The sequence below is a fragment of the Gossypium arboreum genome, chromosome 12 (assembly GCF_025698485.1).
Source record: "Gossypium arboreum isolate Shixiya-1 chromosome 12, ASM2569848v2, whole genome shotgun sequence".
NCBI lineage: Eukaryota > Viridiplantae > Streptophyta > Magnoliopsida > Malvales > Malvaceae > Gossypium > Gossypium arboreum.
The window spans coordinates 104,844,434-104,865,147 of record NC_069081.1 but is presented as its reverse complement, the minus strand read 5'-3'; the positions used below and the strand labels follow the sequence as shown (position 1 = coordinate 104,865,147).

The 20,714-nt window shown below is 30.8% G+C and overlaps 2 protein-coding genes across 2 annotated transcripts; both read left to right on the top strand.

Moving 5' to 3' along the window:
- Positions 1-3,213: 3,213 nt before the first annotated feature.
- LOC108476978 (cell division topological specificity factor homolog, chloroplastic-like) lies at positions 3,214-5,622 on the top strand. Its single transcript, XM_017779373.2, has 2 exons — positions 3,214-3,523; positions 4,876-5,622. The coding sequence occupies exons 1-2, from the start codon at positions 3,437-3,439 to the stop codon at positions 5,470-5,472; spliced, it is 684 nt and encodes a 227-aa protein (XP_017634862.1). The 5' UTR covers positions 3,214-3,436; the 3' UTR covers positions 5,473-5,622.
- Positions 5,623-11,508: 5,886 nt separating this feature from the next.
- On the top strand, positions 11,509-19,065 carry LOC108478937 (probable WRKY transcription factor 57). Its single transcript, XM_017781389.2, has 4 exons — positions 11,509-12,338; positions 13,141-13,284; positions 13,947-14,329; positions 18,307-19,065. Exons 1-3 carry the CDS (start codon positions 11,929-11,931, stop codon positions 14,314-14,316), a joined length of 924 nt encoding a protein of 307 aa, XP_017636878.1. The 5' UTR covers positions 11,509-11,928; the 3' UTR covers positions 14,317-14,329; positions 18,307-19,065.
- The last annotated feature ends 1,649 nt before the right edge of the window (positions 19,066-20,714 follow it).

Below are 20,714 nucleotides of genomic sequence, written 5' to 3'. Positions count from 1 at the left end.
GGTGACTTCAGGAAACATTGACATCCAATTTTCATTTGCCACTCCTCTATCCAAACGCTCTCGAATGTTTGTTTCTGGCAAATTCTCCCTTTCCCAAGTGAACCATTTTCTAGAGTAACCTATATCCATCAGTCGACAATCTTCTAAAGCATTACGAAAAACTTCCATTCTTCTTTCTTCTCTAGGTATCCCTCCTTTTTTTTCGAAGTCATACATGATTTCATTAAAATCTCCGTAAACAAGCCAAAGTAGTTCCTCATTGCTACGTAAACCTCTTAGTAGGTTCCATGATTCATCCCTCCCTTGTGCATAAAGAGAACCATAGAAGCCTGTAAATCTCCATTGCTGTCTATTATTCTGGTCATCAACAAATACGTCAATATGCCTTTTTGAGAAGCTCTGAAGCGTAATGGAAACATCATCTTTCCAAGCTAGGCATAAGCCTCCTCTCGACCCGTCGGGATCCACATCAACGCCATTGATAAACCTACAACTTCTTTGCACCCATTCCATCTGTACTTTATTAATCTTTGTCTCCATGAAGAAGACCATTTGGGGAATGTGTATCTTCAGCGTATGCCGAAGCCTGCGAATTGTCCGTGGATTCCCCAAACCATGGACATTCCAACTTAAGATTTTCATTGCGATCGGCTAGCTTGCCTTTTGGCAGCCGCCGATGAAAAAAGATCGTTGCCTAACATTCTCCTATTCCTTGCTGTTGTATTGTCTCCCTCTTCTCTTAGTGATGAATCTTCTCCTTCCCCCCAAGCTTTTTCTTCTCTTCCTCTCCAATTAGCACCCTTTCCTCCAAATCATGTTCCATTACAGAATGGGCCTGGTTGGCCAATACATTTACCCCTCATTGGGAGGCAGAGGTCAAATTACCTTCTAAATTAATCCCCAACACCGGATCAATGTGTTTTCCAATCTCCAAATTATTCTGTATTCCCTATGGCTTGTATTCTGACTTGCGATCTCCATTAAGACTTTCATCTGACGCTTCTTTTCCATTTTCACGCAACCAAATACTCTTCATGGCCAAAGCTCTCTTGGACTGCACTCGTAAAGACAAATCCCAACCCATTATCGCCACTTCCGCACCCAACTTCATCTTTGCCTCACAAAAAGAATCACTGTGACCTAGCCGACCACAATAGAAACAAAAAAGAGTCAGCCGTTCATATTTAAATCTAACATATGAACATTTCCCAGAGAACATAATCTATTTTTTCCTCTTTAATGTGTAGCGAACATCTAATTGAACCCGAATTCGCATAAAATTCCTATTCCCCTTCCCAGATCTGAAGTGTCATGCTCCAAAAATTTGCCCAAGAAATTACCTAATTGCCTTGCCAAACTTTCAGAAAAAAACCTATTGGAATATCATGAATTTGTACCCAAAAAAGAGATAAAATTAAATGGACTTATAATGAATCTTCCCCACATTGTAACATATGTAAAATCAACAAGTGGTTATTGAACGTCCATGGAGAACCCTTCAGAACCCTATCCATATCCATATCATGGAAAAATTGAAATAAAAACTGTTTCCCACCTAAGTCTCGGATCTGAACTCCTCTGACTGGATGCCACAGGTTTGCCATGGTGCTTTTTATTTCCAGAAAATGAATAAAACTGGCTGTTAAAAAACAACCCACCTATCGAAAAAATTCCCTTTCTTTTCCAGATTCGGCTCATCTTGTACTTGTAAGATTGCTTCTTCTTCATCGAGCATTAACTCAGCAAATTCTTTTTTCATGATCACAGGTCAGCTATAAAGCCTCAGTAGACGTACTATTCTGAAGATTGAGGAGAGATTAGTAGGTTGCCGCCGCCCAAATAGACTATGAACAGACGAAACCAGGGTTATCTTTAAGAATAAAAGGAAATTTGGTAGACAGCCACTGCTACAATTGATGATGAATAAAAGAATCAGATCTATCTTGAAGAAAGAAAAGAGATTGTTGAAACTGCCGCCGTCAAATTGACTATGAACAAAAGAAACAATAAAACCTAAGAACATGCCAGAGAGGCAGACAAAGTCGTGCTAGGGTAGCAGATCTAGTTTTTACAAGAGTTTTTTATTTATTTATATTTATAATTTAAAGTTTAAATTTGTATTAATTTTTTTGGTTGGATAACTATTCTTTTATTTTATGCCTAATTATTGTAATACATGTATAGTAAATAATTTCCCCCCTCATGTTATTACATGAATAATCAAACGAGCTATCAATGTTTTAACTTATTATTTCAACTAAAGCCTCATTTGGTTTTTTTTTATTTATAAATTTGTTAGATAACCTTTTTTCACTCATATTGTAGGTGTGCTATAATATTTAAGTGTTCGTTGGAATTGGTGTCACTCATCAATTGAGTCCAAGTTCAGTTGTGAAATTACCAAAATCTCATTCAGTCATTCTTTTTATAAAGTAATAAATTTTATTATAAGAATGTTTTTTTTTTAAATACTACATGTACAAATGATAAGATTTTAACTTGAGAACCATTGACTTCAATATCTTATCTTTGTCATTTCAACCAAAGCATTATTTATTTTTTACATCAAATTTTATGAATACACTTGTTACATAAACTTTTTTCACTCACAACGTGGCCTGTGGTGGAGCAACTTAGAGACCCAAAGAGGCCATGGCCCCCCTAAAATCGTAAACTTTCAATTTAAACCTTTTATAATTTATAAAATTTTAAATTAATAATGATAAAATTACATTTTGTCCCTCAAAATGATAAAATTTTGATTTAACCATTTAAAAATTATAAAGATATAAGCTATTAAAATGATGAATTTCGCCCCTCCCCTAATTTTCTGGCTTCGCCAATTGAACTAGCACATAAATAGTATATAAATATCTATATTATTATTTGAAAATTTGATTGGATTGGTGTTATCTATCAACTCAATTCCAACTTAATTGTAAAATTACCAAAAGTTTACTATCTTTATTAAATAATAAATATTATTTTAAAAATTATTTTATATTTATTTTATATACATATAATAGAATATAAACCTAAAACTTCTAATTTCATTTGATTTTTATGTATTTTTTAAATTTTATTACATAATTATTTTCTTTAAGGGTGTGCTTAAATTTTAAATGAGTAGTTATCTATTATAGTAAATTATTTAATTAAAATAATTAAACTTAAATAATTTTCTTTCTATTTTATTTTATTATTGTCCTTATAAGTAAAAAAAATTCGCTATTAGGAGTTGCGACTTGAGAGGAAAACGGTGTCGTTTTTTGAGAGCAACATTTCACATTGGAATTACCAAGGGATTCGGAGCTCGGTAGGTAGTATGCTGTTCGTGTTTTCTCAGTATTTGTAAACTGAAGCAGTGAATCTCCAGTGAGCAAAAGAGCTACACTTTGTTTTAGCGAGAGTAAGGACAACTCGAGCTGACTGAGAAATGGCCATATATGGGAATTTACGTGTCGATGCCACTCTTGCATCTCACCACCAACACCCTTTTCGAACCTATATTCGCTCTTCAAAGGTCATTATCCTTCGATCCCTCGCTTCTCACCTCTATTTGTTTTTTTTTTTTTGAACTTTTCTTCACATTGAATTTGAATTACTTGTGTAATTTATCATCTGTTTGCTCAATTTCGTGTTTGGGTTGCCCAATAAAATTGGGGAAGTTCCGTAATTCTGTGTATTTTTAGGGTTAGTGTTGGTGATGCTGTTCTTATTCCTTTGAATTCCTAGTTTTTTAGCACTTCTTTTGCAGTAAATGGAGCATGAGCTAATTGGGTTTCCCTAGTTTGAAGCAACATTGTTGTTCTGCAAACCCTTACCGGTGCTCGGTTTTTCAATTCCGGGAAAATGTTCTCTGGGTTTTGCTACTTGTTATTTCCTCAAATTATTTAGATTTTTTAGTCTATTGGCCCGCTTGGGTTCCTTTTTTTTAGATAAGTCCTAAGCTTCAATACTAGTTACAGTTTGCTTTGCAATCTTCTAACTTTTTGTTGGAAATTGCACTTCATTGTAGTCTAAGCTGGCACTTCAATCCCTACCATCCTCAATTACCAAAAACTAGCGAAATACATACCTATTGTTTACTGTTCGATCTCTTGTCCTCTTTAAATAAATCGTCCAGAATCAAGACCATGGATTGATCTTTGTTAAATTGCGAGTAGAGGTAAATTTAAGCATGTATACAAATCCGTTGCAAGATAGGTTTTCTGGGGAACATTTACTGCAGGTTTTAGAATATATTACTTGTTGATAAGGACTGGTTTTCTTATTCCAAATATGATAATTGGCAATATTGAACTGCCTGACCGACATCAACATTAGCTTCTTCCCACTGACATTGACATCCTCATTCCAAATATCACAAGATGTTGCCAGTCATAATGGAAGATCCGAGCTTGATGAGTTTGGTGTTCCAAGTAAGCCAAAGCCTTACTCGTTCCTCATAAGCTCCCCAACTTCATATGTCTGACAATATGCTCGTTAGGTAAATGTGGTTAGGGACGTAAAAAGAAGATGTGTTCCCATTGCTTATAGTTATAGGTTAAATTTGGTTGTACCGGTTAGTGATGACTTTCCATTGATTGGTTTAAGGCCAACCACATAGCCGAGCTCTTTAGCTTTTTGAGTCTAGATGGTCCAGCGGATGCTGTCATTTCAATGGCCTTTGTTATTTTTGCATTGCTATCGGGCATTGGTTTAAGTTATTACGTGTCTGAAAAAATAGTTCATTGTTTCATCCAAAGCACCATTCGTTGCTAATAGTTAATTGATGTTCTAAATGTGCATAAACATATTTGGTTGCTTTGTATGCTAAGGAAAAGTACCAAAATCTCTGTTCTTTTTATTTTGAACTTTTGTGCTCTATTATAGGTAGAGTGTGTGGGTTTCATGAATGGAGGATCAAGGTTTTCTGAAATTACACCAAAATGGAATGGAGTGACAATAAATAGTCGAAGCATTGGCAGCAAAAATAAAAGATCAGTTGGGATCATGGGAGATTATAAGTTCTCTCCAAATGCTGTCCACGAAGAGGTTGAGAGCTTCCTCTTACATGCCATAAACATGAGCTTCTTTGAGCGACTTCACTTGGCTTGGAAAATAGTTTTCCCATCTCCAGCATCTAGAAGGAGCTCTAATGCAAATATAGCGAAGCAGCGGTTGAAGATGATCCTGTTCTCCGACCGCTGTGCAGTTAGCGATGAGGCGAAACAGAAAATTGTGAAAAATATTGTTCATGCACTGTCAGATTTTGTTGAGATAGAGTCGAAGGACAAGGTTCAGCTTAGCGTCTCCACTGATTCTGATCTGGGAACTATTTACTCCGTCACAGTGCCTGTTCGGCGGGTCAAGGCAGAATACCAAGAGGCAGATGAATCTGGGACGATAACTAATATTGATTACAAAGATACGGGCGAACGATCTGGTTCTGTTGATGTGAGGTTTGATTTCTACGTTCCGGATGAATAAACACAAATTCCTGGGTGAGTGTGGTATCTGAATTTCCTTTTTTCTGGTGTTTAGATGTTGGGATTGAATGTTTAGTTAGCAATGCGACTTCACACTTGTGTTTGTATATATGGAATTTTAATTTGAGGTGATTTTTCTCCTTTGCCCTCATTTTAATCTTTAATTTGATTTGATTATTGGGTTCCAACTTCCATGGAACCTCAGATTTTCTTCTCATGGCTGATTGTTTAAGCTATACAAAGACAATTAAGCAGTTTTTGTCAAATAACAAGGTTTGAATTTTCTATCTCTTCATTAAGAACAGAAAGGAGCAGGGTTCGAACTTTGTAGGAGGGAGATTTCTCCAAGGGTTGTATTTTGGCTAGCTTTTGACCGATATTTTATGAATGGTCCGGTTGAATTTATATTTTTGATATAGAAATTAATATAAAAATAAGAATTAAACTAAAAATATTATTTTAAATAGTCAAATAAGTTTTGGGATTGATTTGGAATCTGGCATTTCTCAAGTATTTCTTTTTGAAATAATTTTATTATAGGTTTTGATCATATTTGCTCTTTGTCACACAATGCTTAAAATTACATATAGTCCCTCTCAACTCATAAATAGGAATGTAATGCGCTTCAGCATGTTCAAACTCACGTTCTTTTGCATTGATAACAATATCAATGCTAATTGAGATAAGACTCAATTGACAACTCTTCTCAAGTTTGTTTGGGGAAAGAAACAAAACAAGAATTTCAGGTGGCTCTCTCATTTACGAGCATCAATACTTTGAAGCTTATTAGTGTCTAGATTATACGTTTGGAAGGGATTGGATTTAGATAAAAATATTAAGCCAAAAAATGGTCTTAATTAAGTCTATTTTAAATATAGGCTAAGCTTGAACTTGAATATTTATGGTTTTAGCTCAGTCGACCTTTATTATAAAATATTATGTTATTTTTATAAAATTGGTATTTAGTAGTTTATTATTTTTATTTCACAAGTAATTTTAAAAATTATAATTTTTTAATATTTTACTATGCTAACCCCTAGACCCGAGTCTAAAAACCTTAGTGTACAAAATTTACTAATCTTTCTATATATTAGATGGATTATAAAACAAAAACTAAATCTAGAGTAATATATAATACTATAATGTAAATATTTAAAAAAATGTTAAGATGTCGTATATAAAATTTTAATAAATAAAAAATATAAAAATTAAAGATTATATTAAAATAATATAAATACTTTTTAAAAAAATTAAAAAACAATATAGGTGAAGCTTAAAATGGGCATGAATTAACTATAATGTTAAAATGGACATACTTAGCTAAAATTTTAAGTCCATATTTTGAATTGAGAATAATTTATGCAAATATAAAATTTGTTAATATTATACCTAACTTAACTTAAATTGACCTTATCTATGAAGACTTAACCTCACCTAGCTTAGATTGGATGGAATTTTAGAAGAGAAAATAAATTAAAACTATATAAATTCCTTCCATTCGTTTCTCCACTAAACCAGTCAAAATCAACAATCACAAGGTACAAAAATAAATATTGAGTGTTTGAAGCATATGAATTGCATGTAGGCTAAACTCCCCAACTCATCCCTCTAATAAGCTTTAGGTATATGGGAAAGTATGGTATGGCTTTGAATCTGAGTAAGCATAAAAAATGCCTTATAGAAGAGATTGATAATGTTGAGTTACCTTTAAGGAACCACAATCCCAATTTGATGATTCTTCTTATTAAAGGTTTATAGACTTACAGGTACTCTCCTTCATGGGATGGTGACCATTGGAGAGTCTTTTTGAACATCTAATCAATTGCAGAAAGCCATTGCTTAATTATAAGCCACCCAAAATACATGGAATCTAGTAACAAAAATACTTGAACAAGTATTTTTTTTGGAAAAAAAATGATTATAGAAAAGATAGTAACTGATTTATAGGGGAGAAAGAGTGTATAGAGTCTCTACAAACCCTAAACAATGCAACTAAACACCAACCAAAAGTAGATAAAGAAGGTGCAGATTGCTTACATCTATATATTTATTTCAATGTTAGATGTTATAAAAATATTTCTTCATCTCTTTTTTTTTTTTTTTAAATTATTTCAATCTGGTCCATTTCAACTCCAAGAGAAATTGAGATTTTGACAATTGAAACTCTTGAATTTTTGCAGTAAATTGAGATGTCACTTTCATATCTGCCTAAGTTTTTTTTTTATCATAGTTATTTAGAATAATGGAATTTGCCAAATTTCCACCACTATCTCTAATAATGATATGATTATATGATCAGTTCTTTTATTCAGATTCAATGCTTCTGGTTTGGTATAATATCCCATGCCCCACTCCCCACTTTTGTTTAATTCTATCACACTTATCTCTATTTCATTTTAGTGCATGTCGGTTTTTAACCTCCTTTTTTTCATTTCCATTTTTCTACTTCCTTTAATCCACAATATTCCCAACATTTTCAAAATAAAGTTTGTGTTTAAATGATTCTATGTAAAATATTTTTTACAAAATTTTTGATTTTTTTTTCCAAAGTTGTCATTAGTGAAACAATCACAACATACATATACTATTTACAAAATATTAGAGTAGCATTTTCTTTTGACAATCAAATAGGGGCAGGCAAGGACCTTGACCCTTTGACTAAATAGAATTTTTTTTTATAGCCCCTCAAAATTTAAAAAATTCAATTTAAATGAAAATTTTATATTTTTATTCTTTTTAAAAAATTAATAATTTAATTTAAATATTTTTAATACAAAAATTTTAACTTTTTCACCTCCAAATTTATAATCTTATCTCGACCCCTCTAAACAAAATTTTGGCTTTACTGCAATCAAATTTTATTTTTATAAATAATATAATATTTTATAATAATTAATATCATATATAAACTTAATAATAAACCATGTCTAATTAAAATTTAATTTAACTTAGGTATATTATATATACGAGAGTTGATAGCAACGCATTAAGGTTGGAAGGAATAAATGAAGCTAAGTATTATTTAAACAAATACTTCTATTTATATAATTAAAATATTAATATTTTATAGTATAAGATTTTATTATTAAAATAAAATTGTAATATTAAATAAATTATTAATAATAATATTAAATATTAATATTTTGAAAATTTAAAATAAAATATTATTAAAAAATATTAAGATTTATTGGAGTTAATTTTAAATAAAATAATATTACTCATAAATGAGTTCTTTTTCAAAAATGATTTATTGCTTTTCAGAAGGGTAAATCAATTTAAAGGAAAATATCTTATTTTCTATTAACTTATATATAATTTCTTGTTGACCAAACTATTGTCCATGAAACAAATGCACCTAAAGTTAAAATATTTTTGTTTTTAAAAAATTATGTCTAGCAAAGTAATTGATAAAAATATCTTATTAAGCTCAAATAAATTCATATACTTGATTTGATCAGAATTAAAAAAATCAATTTAATTATTGAAAATATTGGAATTATATGAAATAATAACTCAAATCTAACCTAATTCCAAATCAATTTGTATGAGTGGATAGATAAATGTAACTTTGATAAGATAAGCTTAGATTGGGAACCAAATGTCGGTAATTAAATTTAATACAAAACATGTTCGTTTGTGTTAACTAAACGTAAATTAAAGTGGATACTTTATTGATCCATTAATTAAATAATCATAGGTAGAATGCTTTAAATCAAATCCCACATTAGCAATTATATTAAAAAGAAAGATTGTCGGCATATAAACAGCTTTATAGTGTAGGCAGCAAATATGAAAGCATCTATAATAGGGATTAGTGTTCCCTGTCCTTTCATGAATTCACAGCCAAACCCTCCATTAATAATATGTATTTGTAGTCAACAACAGTATCTGGTTTTTGTCACCCGTTGCCACAATGCTTGAACAAATATAATAAAAGATCACATAAATGGGGGCAACTATAGGTAGTGCAATCCTCTCACAATCATCACAAGACATCTGATATGAACAGCCACGAGGGATTATGATGCCAAATGGGCAATATTTTATATTAGATGCGCCTGTCGGTGTGATTAATTATTAATATCTGGATGTCCATTTGATCCACATAGACTAGTAGGTGTTTCCCAGAAAGGGTTCAATCTTCAAGCAAATTTGTTTGAATAAATTATGAAAACCATGGCCAGCATATTCAAATTCGAATATTATTTTTATATATAAATTAAATAAGTTTTTTTTTTCTAAATTTGGAAATCTGGGTATTCGAACTTGTAGGAAAGATTGCATAGGAATAATTAACAATGGCTTTTTGTTGTTTGCATGTGGAACTCTAGCTAGGGTTGATCAAATTATCAGTTAAGGACAAGAACATTTTTTGACGGAATCAATTGCTTCAATATCAATTATTATATAGGAAAACAACATACAGAGATTTGAAAATATATATTCAAATTGCCTTACATTGCGACTCGACAAATGATTTTGAGATGGAGCAATAGTAGATTTGAAAATATATGAAGATTTTTTTATACTTGAAGATGTTAAGTGTTCCTTAATTGGTATTGTGTGGTAACAAGTTTTAAATTCGTAAGTTCAGGCTCTGCTTGAGGAAGATTGAGAGTACGGCCGCTTAGGATGTAGGGTTAGAAGGGCCCCAAAAAAATAAATTTTTTAATTTTTAATGTGAGTTTTTTTTTCGGTATTTTAAATTTTTTGATCGACGCTTCATTGCACACATAAAAAAGAAAATTAAAGAAAAAGAATAAAGCCACCAAAATTTTAATTTATTACTAATATATGTTTTTATTTTATTGTGTTACATTTTATAATTTTTTAAAGGGACTCTAATTTATAGTTTCATCTAAAGCTCTAAAATATTAAGAATGAATCTACATAAATTTTCTTCCTAAATTATAAAAAGAAAGTTAGAGTAGAAATTATATTAATAGGGTTTGAACCTCCGTTATTGAAATAAACTTTAATTAATGCATTGTTGACTGAATGTTTAAATTAAAACGTAAGTAATAATTTTTTTGTTAGATACATTATGACTTTATTCGATCGATATAAATTGAATCATTTTTTAATAAATTATAAGAAAAAGTCTTAACAGTATCATAATAAAAACAACTTAAATTCAAATTATATCTAAAATAGTAAATATCTTAATCATTAAACTAACGCATCATATTTTTACAAATTGAATCATTGTAACTATGATTCCAGCCCTTATTCATGGACCACTACTGTCGGCTAAATTAAATAAGAATCTTAAGGTGCTCGTGATGCTTATTTATTTATTTATTTATAAGTAATAATTAATATTAAAGATGATTATGACACGGGTGGTGGGATTTATATATTTCATTTTTTAATAATTTTTAAAAAAGAGAGTATGAAAAAATTAAATTGAAAATTGAATGGTAGATTGAAATCATGAAGTGGGAGCCAAACTTAGATGTTGAGGGACCAGTTCTGTATGCTGAAGATGAAACCGCAACCGAATCAACTTGGCTTATCAAATCAACATCATAAATAGGGAATCTATTTAAATTACATTTAATTTACACAATTTTATAATATTATATACTTAATATTTTAGCAAATAATTTTTTATTTAATTTAAAATTAAAATTCAATTGATAACATTATTAATTAATATTTGTTGAATTTAAATACAATTATTAATTATATTTTTATTTTTAGATCAAAATTTTAAATATTAAAATAACACATTTAAATTTAACGAAAATTCATTAAAATATTATCAATTGAATTTTAATTTTAAATAAGTAAAATGGAAAGACTGCGTGTAAAAAGGTAAGGTTCGTGGGAACTAAACTTCATCTTTTGGCATGCGTTTTTAGTTATAATTATAATTAATAAATTCGTATAATTACAATTAAAATTAATTAGTAGAATGAATAAACCAAATTATAATTTTAATTTAATAATCGATATAATTATAATATATAAATTAACGGATTGATAATCGAGAATATATATTTACATATAAATCTACGAAAAAATGTAAATGGGCTAACACAATTACAAATAATGAAAGTTAAAGGTGAATAAAATCTGGAGAGAGAACAACTAACCTAACTCGTTGCTAAAAACTATCAGCATAGGGGACGCTCCCACACACTGTCGTCCTTTCCCCTTCCTTCCTCCATACCCGGAGCTTTAAATATTAGCCTCCCGTCACTGTTTCTCGGTTGACGCCAATATTTTTCTAACTTTTTAATTTTTTTTTCCCTTTATTCGATCCCCTTCTCTCTCTTTGGATTGATGGGACAAAAAGAAAGCTTTTCAAAATCCACGCGTGCTTTCCCAACACTAAAACTCACGCATTCTCCAACCCCAAAACCCTAGCTCTTCTTTCCCTTTCCGCGTTTCTTTTATATTCTGCTTCCATGTTTTGAATCCTTTGATTTTTCTTCACTTTGCTGTTATACTTATGGAAGACAAAGAGGGGGGCAAGCCAGGAACTGCGTTTACATCCGAGTCGAGCTGGACATTTTCTGGACCTGACTCAGTCTCCAGCAGCGTCAATTACTTCTTTGACAGGGACAGTAGTATACTGAGTGAGTTTGGTTGGGATCTACAACCGGACCATGCCGATGACTTTGGACGGTTCGCTGAACTCGACCGGACTGACTCCGCCAGGCCTGAATTGGCGGGAAACTTGAGCGCCTCTCAAAGCTGTGCTGCAGCTGATCTTGTTGTTCGTTGTTCGGTTTCGGGGACGGCTTCGAATCCGGGTGGGTCAGCTGATGTGTCGACATCGAATCCGTCGGTGTCGTCGAGCTCCAGTGAGGATCTGCCGGAGAAATCTACGGGCTCCGGCGGAAAACCGCCCGAGATACCGTGAGTAGTAGTCAACAACCATCCATCAACAATGCTGAAAACGAGAAAAAACACCACCAGAAAAAATAAATTTGACTATTTATTTCTTTATTTTTGATTATTTGGGGGGAGTGTCTCGTAATTAAGTACAAATTGGGTGAGCAAGGTAACAGTACTAAAGAATGTGCAAAATTCGGTGTCCGTACACTGAAACCGTGGAAGGGAAATCATTTCATGCAAGTCGGGGAATGGGGATGGGATAAGGTAGATTCGTAATTTCAGTTAAATAGTAGGTGCAATCATATAGGGTGTGAAAAGCAAAAGGTACTTTTTGCTATTAACTAAAGTGGCCTCGAACACCGTTATACCGCCGCCATTGCGGCGGGCATATGCCGTTGTCTAAATTTCTTTTCTCACTTCCATATTTAACCCTTTTTTGGAGAGTGAAAAGCAAAAGGCGAGTATATAGCTGGGAAATCCCTCCTTTTGTAACATAAATCTTAGTTTTGATATGCTTTGTTTCACAGTTTTTTATGAATCTGTCTTTTGTTTTAAATGTATAGATAAAAGTGAAATGGGTGTTGCAAATCATTCGTTATATGGGATTTTAGTGTGGTTTTTGCTTTATGAATTCTGAGAACGCGTTTCTTGCATAGTTCATAGTTTCATACATTTACTGACCATTGAAAAGCTTTTCGTTGGAAAAAAGAAGTGATCTTAGCATCTCATGAAATCATGGATTCCTCCATGTCAATGCAAGTATATACAATACAAATTCAAGTACTTTTTTGTTATTATAATTGTGGGTGGAATATATTTGTAGGAGTAAGGTGAGGAAGAAGGGCCAAAAGCAAATACGGCAGCCCCGTTTTGCATTTATGACCAAGAGTGAGGTTGATCATCTTGAAGATGGCTATCGATGGCGAAAATATGGACAAAAAGCGGTTAAAAACAGCCCATTTCCTAGGTCTGTTGCTATTTCTCTCTCATTCATAATTCAAACAAGACAGACATTTTACCCACTTTCACTACTGATTTCTGTTTAAAAAAAAATTAGAACTCCGTAGTGAAACATCGTAAATTTTCTAATATAATAATGACATTTCTTCCCATAAGTTTGTGTAAGTTCTATCTTCTTCCCTCTTTTTCATAGGGGGTAGTTTTCTATCAGAAATCAAAGGGTTATATACTATTTTCAACAAAGTACCATTGATTATTAATCCGCTATTTTCATAGTCTCAAAGAGGGAGATTCCAACAGTTCATGGCTATACCATTGCTAGGACTCTAAGCATTGATTCTCTATTTTCTGAATCTTAAATTTCAACTACCAAAATATTTTTCTTCACTCTTATTTTATGTGACAAAACACCTTTCTTTGGATCATCTAAAGTCTAAATTCATCATATTTGTAAAGCAAATAGTCATGAATAAAGAAAATATTGGTTTTAAAATAAAGAAAAGCGTCATCACTTGAATTTTTTCCATGTAGCAAAAACCCGTAACAGAATCATTATGGTTTGAGGGTAGTGAGATGATGATGATGAATTTAAGCGTAAAATCATTAATGGAATTAGAGCAAAATTTTCAGATTGGTGTGCGAATCTCAACCACATATTTGATCTCACAGGAGCTACTATCGCTGTACAAATAGCAAATGCACAGTGAAGAAGAGGGTAGAACGCTCTTCTGAAGATCCTGCCATTGTTATCACTACATATGAAGGTCAACACTGTCATCACGGTATCGCATTCCCCAGAGGTGGACTCATCTGCCATGAAGCTGCCTTTGCTGGTCAATTGACACCGCCAGTCTCACAAATTTATCATCCAGGGGTGCAGTCACATAGGCAAATGCCTCCTAGCATAATACAATCACAGCCGCACCAAGCACCCGTTGACGTAGGAGAACCACATCCGGAGCCTGAACCCACCTCACAGCTCCCCACAGATGAAGGGTTACTCGGTGATATTGTGCCTCCTGGAATGCGCGGCAGATGAGAAAGAGAATATGGTATGCCTATCTTCCTTTTTGAGTAATCCAATGAACTTAATATATATGCCTGAAGTTCTTTTGTGTCTGTGTGCTCGAAAGAGATGACTACAGTGTCATTATTAACTCGTAAGAGGAACAATCAGTACTTAAGTAGCTTGGAACTAATGGACAATTATGAAGGCAACAGGAAGATGCATAGCTTAGATATTGATCATTCTCCCATACCCCAGAGGCCTTCACATGACTAGAGCTTCGTAGGTACACTAGCTAGTGGACCACTGTGATTAATATTATTTGATATTAATTAACCCCACAAGCTTGAGATATACAAGGCTCTTTGATTGACCACTCCTAATCTATAATAGAACAATTAACTGTATCAGAGTACTAATAAATAGGACTTGGACCCTTAATGTTGTATGTTTATCGATATACTGGTATCTATAGTGATCTGGTAGGCCAGGCTCTTCCGCGTGATATCTTTGCTTGTTTCCACTTCATGAATAACGCCAGGTGCATGGTTTTATTGGCTACTATTTCTTCAGATTTAGTATTTGTGGACTGCCTTATTGTTACTTATGCTTATCTAGCAAATATCTGAAAAGGCCTTTCTAGACATGGGTTTTGATAGATTAATGTAACTTTAGTGCTAGTGAAAAGATTTTTAGTAACCTGTAGAATCACTTTGATCGACGTTTTAGTTGCCCTTTGCCGTGGGTAAAGTTGTATCCATTTCACCCAAAAATATTATCAGTTTAATAAGCTCTTCAATCATCTGGGTGGATGTTTTAGAGCTTACTCTTCCCATTGCTAAAGGATATTGGTTTAAGTAATTTCACTTTTTCAGAGCTAATATATAATTTTAAAATAATATTTTTTAGTTTGGATTTTAAATTAATCTTACATTTACAAGATTATACCTTAAATAATATTACATAACGTGAAAATTTGATAATTTTATTTTCTTTTTAATGACTTTGATTATTTATAAGATGAACTAATAATTAAAAGTAATTAATCTATTTTTTTAATTTTAATATATTCTTGAAGTAACTTTTAAATCATATATATTATTATTACTTAAGAAAATTTTACATTCTGTAAATTATATTATAATGTTACTTTATAACAATTTTACTAATCTCTTTTATCATTTTGATCAAATTTGCCCTTAAACCATAGCAAATAGCACAATTTAATAAAAATATGTATTTATTTTTCGTTTCTCTTATCACTTTGATCAAAAGAGAAGCCTCGTCTACTTATTGTTCATTTTAGCTTCACTCTATTTATTTGAGAAATGTTAATTAATAAAAAATGTATTAAGTTATCAATAAAATAATATAAGCTTAAATATTAGGAAATGATTAAGAAGAAGAAGCAAATTTTAGTAGGACAATTTAGCAAAATATGAACCAAATGCCCTAAAATAGATTTAATGAAGGTTTAAATTATAAAATGGTTTCTAAATTATATTTTTCTTCTAAGTTGGTATTTAAAATTTTTTGTTCACAAGTGATACTTAAATTATACTCTTTTACTTAAAGTGGTACCTAAACTATACTCCATCACTCAAATTACTCTAGCCGTTAAAAATAATTTCTTAGTAAAAATAAAAAATTTAAAAAACTTATAATATATTATTAATCTCTTTTGTTCTTCACCCAAAAACTGAAATGATAGAAATTCAAGAATTTGTCTAAAAACTCATCCAAATTAACTTGGTTTTTGATGACAAACCTAGATTCCGACGAGCTTTTTTTTCATCTTTAAATCTTGATTTCAATTACTTTCTCACCCCGGTTTAAAGCCTGTGTATTATTTTTCTAAAAAACAATTTTTTTCGTTCTTTTTATATACTTATAGTTAATGTTGAGTGAATATTTATAATGAAAAACCTAAATAAATCATAAAATCTAAATGCTCTGAAGAAGATGAGTAGAAAACAAAATAAAAGAATTGTAAATAAAAGTTATCTAACCATTAAAAAGGTGCCTTAAAAGAGAAAAAAAAACGTGGGAGGGAGAGAACGAAAAAAAATGAAAAGTTTTAATTTAATTTAATTTAAAATTCTATATCTCACAAAATGATTGATTAAGAAATTATTTTAAGGGTTAAGATAATTTAGATAATAAAATATAGTTTAAGTATCATATTAAATACGAAATATAGTTTAATATTTAAACCTTTGATAAAACCTCTAAGTTTACATACTTGATTCTTTGCGCAAGAAATTTAGGAAGTTGGTTTTATGCTGTTTCAGATTTGAGTGTGAGCAATTGATATAGGGTATGCGTTTAATACTCAATATTCTTTTACATATTTATATATTTAAAATGTTATATTTGGTTAGGCATAAAAACCTAAAAGTCTGGATAAAATTAATATATTAATTACTTAAAAGTTTTAAAATTATATCAAATAATAATACTTATTTAATTAGTAATTAGTGAAGTTGACCAAGATTCAAGAGTTCCTTTGGAAACATTAACTTGTCGGTAATCTTACATCACAACTTCATGTGAAATGCAAATGATGACTTTACCATGGAGGTGGGTTTTGAGATTTTTTTTTAATGGAATTTGAGGGTTATTTTGGTTGGGTGTCTATTTTTAGTGTTGTGTATTTAGTTTTTTTTTTTATCTTAATTATAATATCGTTACAATATCTAATTTTACTATCATCACTAATATTTTTACACTAATTATAAATAAACACATTGCCCATCTAAAGGGGTCCTAAATCTTCCTTGATGGCATAAGCACCATAGGTCGAATAAATCACTTATTCTCAGTGATGCATTTCTTTAGATGGGCATCACGTGACAATACAATAAATATATGTTTTAGTAGGAAATTCTATATATAATTAATGAATTAGATAATGATATATTATTTTAATCAAATAATAATGTATTATTAAAATAAAAGTAAAATAAATTTGTTTTTAAGAATTTTAGGTTAAATGTTATTAATTAGCTTATTAACTATAGAATTAATTATGTCATATATCTTCAAACTATAACTGTCATTCTAAATCATCCTCAAGAATCGAGGATATAATATTAATAAGGTCCTTTCATTATTCAAATATTAATTTAACCCTTAAAAAGATGTCAAAATTTTTGTGACATAGTTTAAAATGAAAAGTTAAAAAAATGAATATTGTAAAATGGATGTTGCAAAATCTTAATTTTAAGGTTTTCAAAACTTTTGCAAAAGTTTCATCACTCACTTTCTCTCCTTTTTCGATTTTACTATTTTTTATTTTAAATTTTAACTTTTAAAAGTGATGCAGTAATAATTTACTTTTCTTTAAAATTTTCATTTTAAATTATGTCACATAAAATTTGAAATGTAATTTAACTAACAGTTTTAATAATTGAAGGACTAGATTAATATAATATTGATAGTTTGAAGATATAATTAGAATGTCGGGATGAATTTAAAATGATATCAGTCTCCTAACTATATGTAAAATCATATAAAATTATATATTAACTGAGCATTGAGTATTAATATATTTTTATATAGATATTATCATCGTGGACATGATTATGCTATGCCGATCACAATAGGAAGAAATATAGAGTAGCATTCGGTTTAAATCATGTGAGAAGAAAAAAGGCACATGCATGACAGTTGATCGACAAAAGAAAAAGCAAAAAGACAGCAAGTTTAGGTCCTTGTTCAACATTTTGTGGAGGTGACTAAAAGTTATAAAAGAAAAGAGGAAGCCAATAGTCATGGCAAAATGATAACATTTCTTGCTTACCATGCCAAGGGATATATATATATATATAATATAATATAAAATATGCATTAGAATTTAGATTATAGCTAGGTTTTGCTGTTCTATATTTTGTCTCCTAAAGAGTTAATTTAGATGTTTATGCAGTGATCTTTGAGAAGTAAGCATTCAATTTGCATATCTTTTTATTTAATTAATTATTTGTTTATCATATAGATTAATGCTAACCCTTTTCGTATCTACAGGCCTGTAATTGATGGGTATAAACTGAAGGGCAGCCAAGTCATGCAACGCAATACTTTTCTCAAGATGGAAGTGAGTCATTTACCTGAAAAGGTTTACACAGATGATTATATCATAAATATTATTATATTTACTTACACAAGCTCAGCTATATTGCTTGCATGAGGTCATTAATCTCTTATAATGCCCAGATTTTATCTAATCTCAACCCTTCAATTCTAATTTATGCATCTGAATATTGAAATTCCTGTTGGTTAGGTTTAGGAGATTAATTACTGCAGATCATATAAAAGTAGTAACATTACTTGTTATTTTATTACTGCAGATCATATAAAAGTAGTAACATTACTTGTTATTTTTCTTATGTATAAATTCAAAGAAAATGTGGGAAAAGAACCGAATGTTGGAACTCTTCTGCAGTTGGGAGAGTTATTTACATCTTCATGGTTGTTTACGTGACTGTGAAGTGGTGGAATCGATGATTTAGCAGTATCATATAGAATAAAGGGCACTTGTTTTTGTTTTTTATCTCATAGTTGCTGCAGAGTTTGACCGTCAGCTGACATTGCTTTCCTTGCCAATCCTTACTTTATGTATTAGAATTTTGTTTTTTTGGGGTAATCTTCATGTATTAGATATTAGTTATTATACCAATCAATATCTAATATTTTTATTGTATACGCATTCAACCAAAACAAAAGTGATTGTATATGCATTTTTTTGGGGTCAATAAAGGGGTGTTTAGATTAAACTAAAGATAATAGCGGTATTGATTTATAAATTGATATGGATAGATTGAATAAGCTAAAAATTAGTTAGAGTCAGTCGTTTTTTAAAAAAAATATTTTTAAAATTTAAAATTATTTATTTAATTAAACTGTACGAACTATATAAATTAGTTGAACCAACAAATATGTGGCGTAACTAATTCGACCACCGATTCGATTATGAAAATATTATATAAAATTAGACATATTTAAATACAAAATAAGCTTAATGATTTAGGTCAAATGCTAAAAGTACAAGTGTCATTGTCATATCTTCTTTGAGGACTCCAAGTAAGTTAACAATTTACAGGCCTCATACTAAGTGTAATGTGGTCCTTAATTGATCGTTTTACCTTCAATTAGTTTGGGTTTTTTTTACTAGATTATTAAGGTAGAGTAAGGAGCTCTCCGAACTTTTTTTTTTTTTAGGATTTCTATTAACTTAATTGTGATTTAAAATTAATACATGCGCACAAACCAAAGGTTTAAATTGTTTTTTTTTTTTTGCTAAATCAATATTTACAATTTTCAGCATTTGTAAAAAATGCAAACATACTACCAAATGTAATCATTCCCCGGCCCCAACTAAAATGACCCACACCCAAGTACAATAACTAAAGTACTCAAACTGATAACCGCAAACAATAAATCCCTTCTCTTAAACAGTCCTCTCAACAAAAACAAAACCAACACCAAAAAATCCCATAAAACTCCGTAACAGCATACCAACACACCTGTACGAACATAACAACATCACTTCAAAAATCACCGCCATGCCTTAAACATACCAAGCCTTTTCATTCCTGCTACCGCTAATGTATCTGCCATTTCGTTGCCCTTCGACTCTGTTTTTGAAAATGTTACCTCACCCATACAGGTTAGTCTCCTTTCCAAATCTGCAAATGTAGCTTGTTGCGACCAAGGTCTCCTGTCTTTATTCAATAACCAATTATACGTCACCAGTGATCCAATTTCAACATATCGATTTAAATTGTATTGTTATTCTTAAACCAAATTTTAATCCTTTTCTGATTACTAAACCATTAACATATAGATCTCGTGACCGCATAAACGATTTAATTCATTATAGAGTGACAAACAACATAAAAGATATTAAAAAAACAGCATGACAATAATACAACAAAATAAAACTTAATAATAAATAGAGTAGTTGCAATTGATAAAAGAATTAAGAACTTGATGTAAACAACCAGAAAACTAAGAAAAATTCAAAAAACTTTTTAATCTAACGAAACCTAATCAAGGTTTTTTAGGACAAAATTATGAGTAAAAAAAATTAAAAGGCCCAATTAAAAATCGAAATAAAATTAAAGTGTAAATTTTTTAGCCAAGGTCGCAACTTTCTTGAGTAGTTTCTATTAGAAACCAGGTAAAAATAAAAGAAACTGCTCTTCTTTGATTTATGAAACTCGCTTGATTATATGCTCACTTGAAATCTTTTTATATAGACTTCCTCAACTGCTCTTAACAGCTTAACAATATTCAACAGCTAAACAACTAATTAACAGACTAACAGCTAACAATCTAACTAACTGATCCTTTACATTCATCCAACTCTCCAACTGAGAAGACCCAGAGAAACTTGCGAAACCGCGAAAACAACGTCGCAGATAACGGTTTCG

Excerpts from the sequence above, each read along its gene's own strand:
- LOC108478937 (XM_017781389.2), top strand. The coding sequence starts at position 11,929 with ATGGAAGACAAAGAGGGGGGCAAGCCAGGAACTGCGTTTACATCCGAG. Across the intron at positions 12,339-13,140 it reads GGAAAACCGCCCGAGATACC|GAGTAAGGTGAGGAAGAAGG; the intron begins GTGAGTAGTAGT and ends ATATATTTGTAG. Across the intron at positions 13,285-13,946 it reads AAAAACAGCCCATTTCCTAG|GAGCTACTATCGCTGTACAA; the intron begins GTCTGTTGCTAT and ends TTGATCTCACAG.
- LOC108476978 (XM_017779373.2), top strand. The coding sequence starts at position 3,437 with ATGGCCATATATGGGAATTTACGTGTCGATGCCACTCTTGCATCTCAC. Across the intron at positions 3,524-4,875 it reads CCTATATTCGCTCTTCAAAG|GTAGAGTGTGTGGGTTTCAT; the intron begins GTCATTATCCTT and ends GCTCTATTATAG.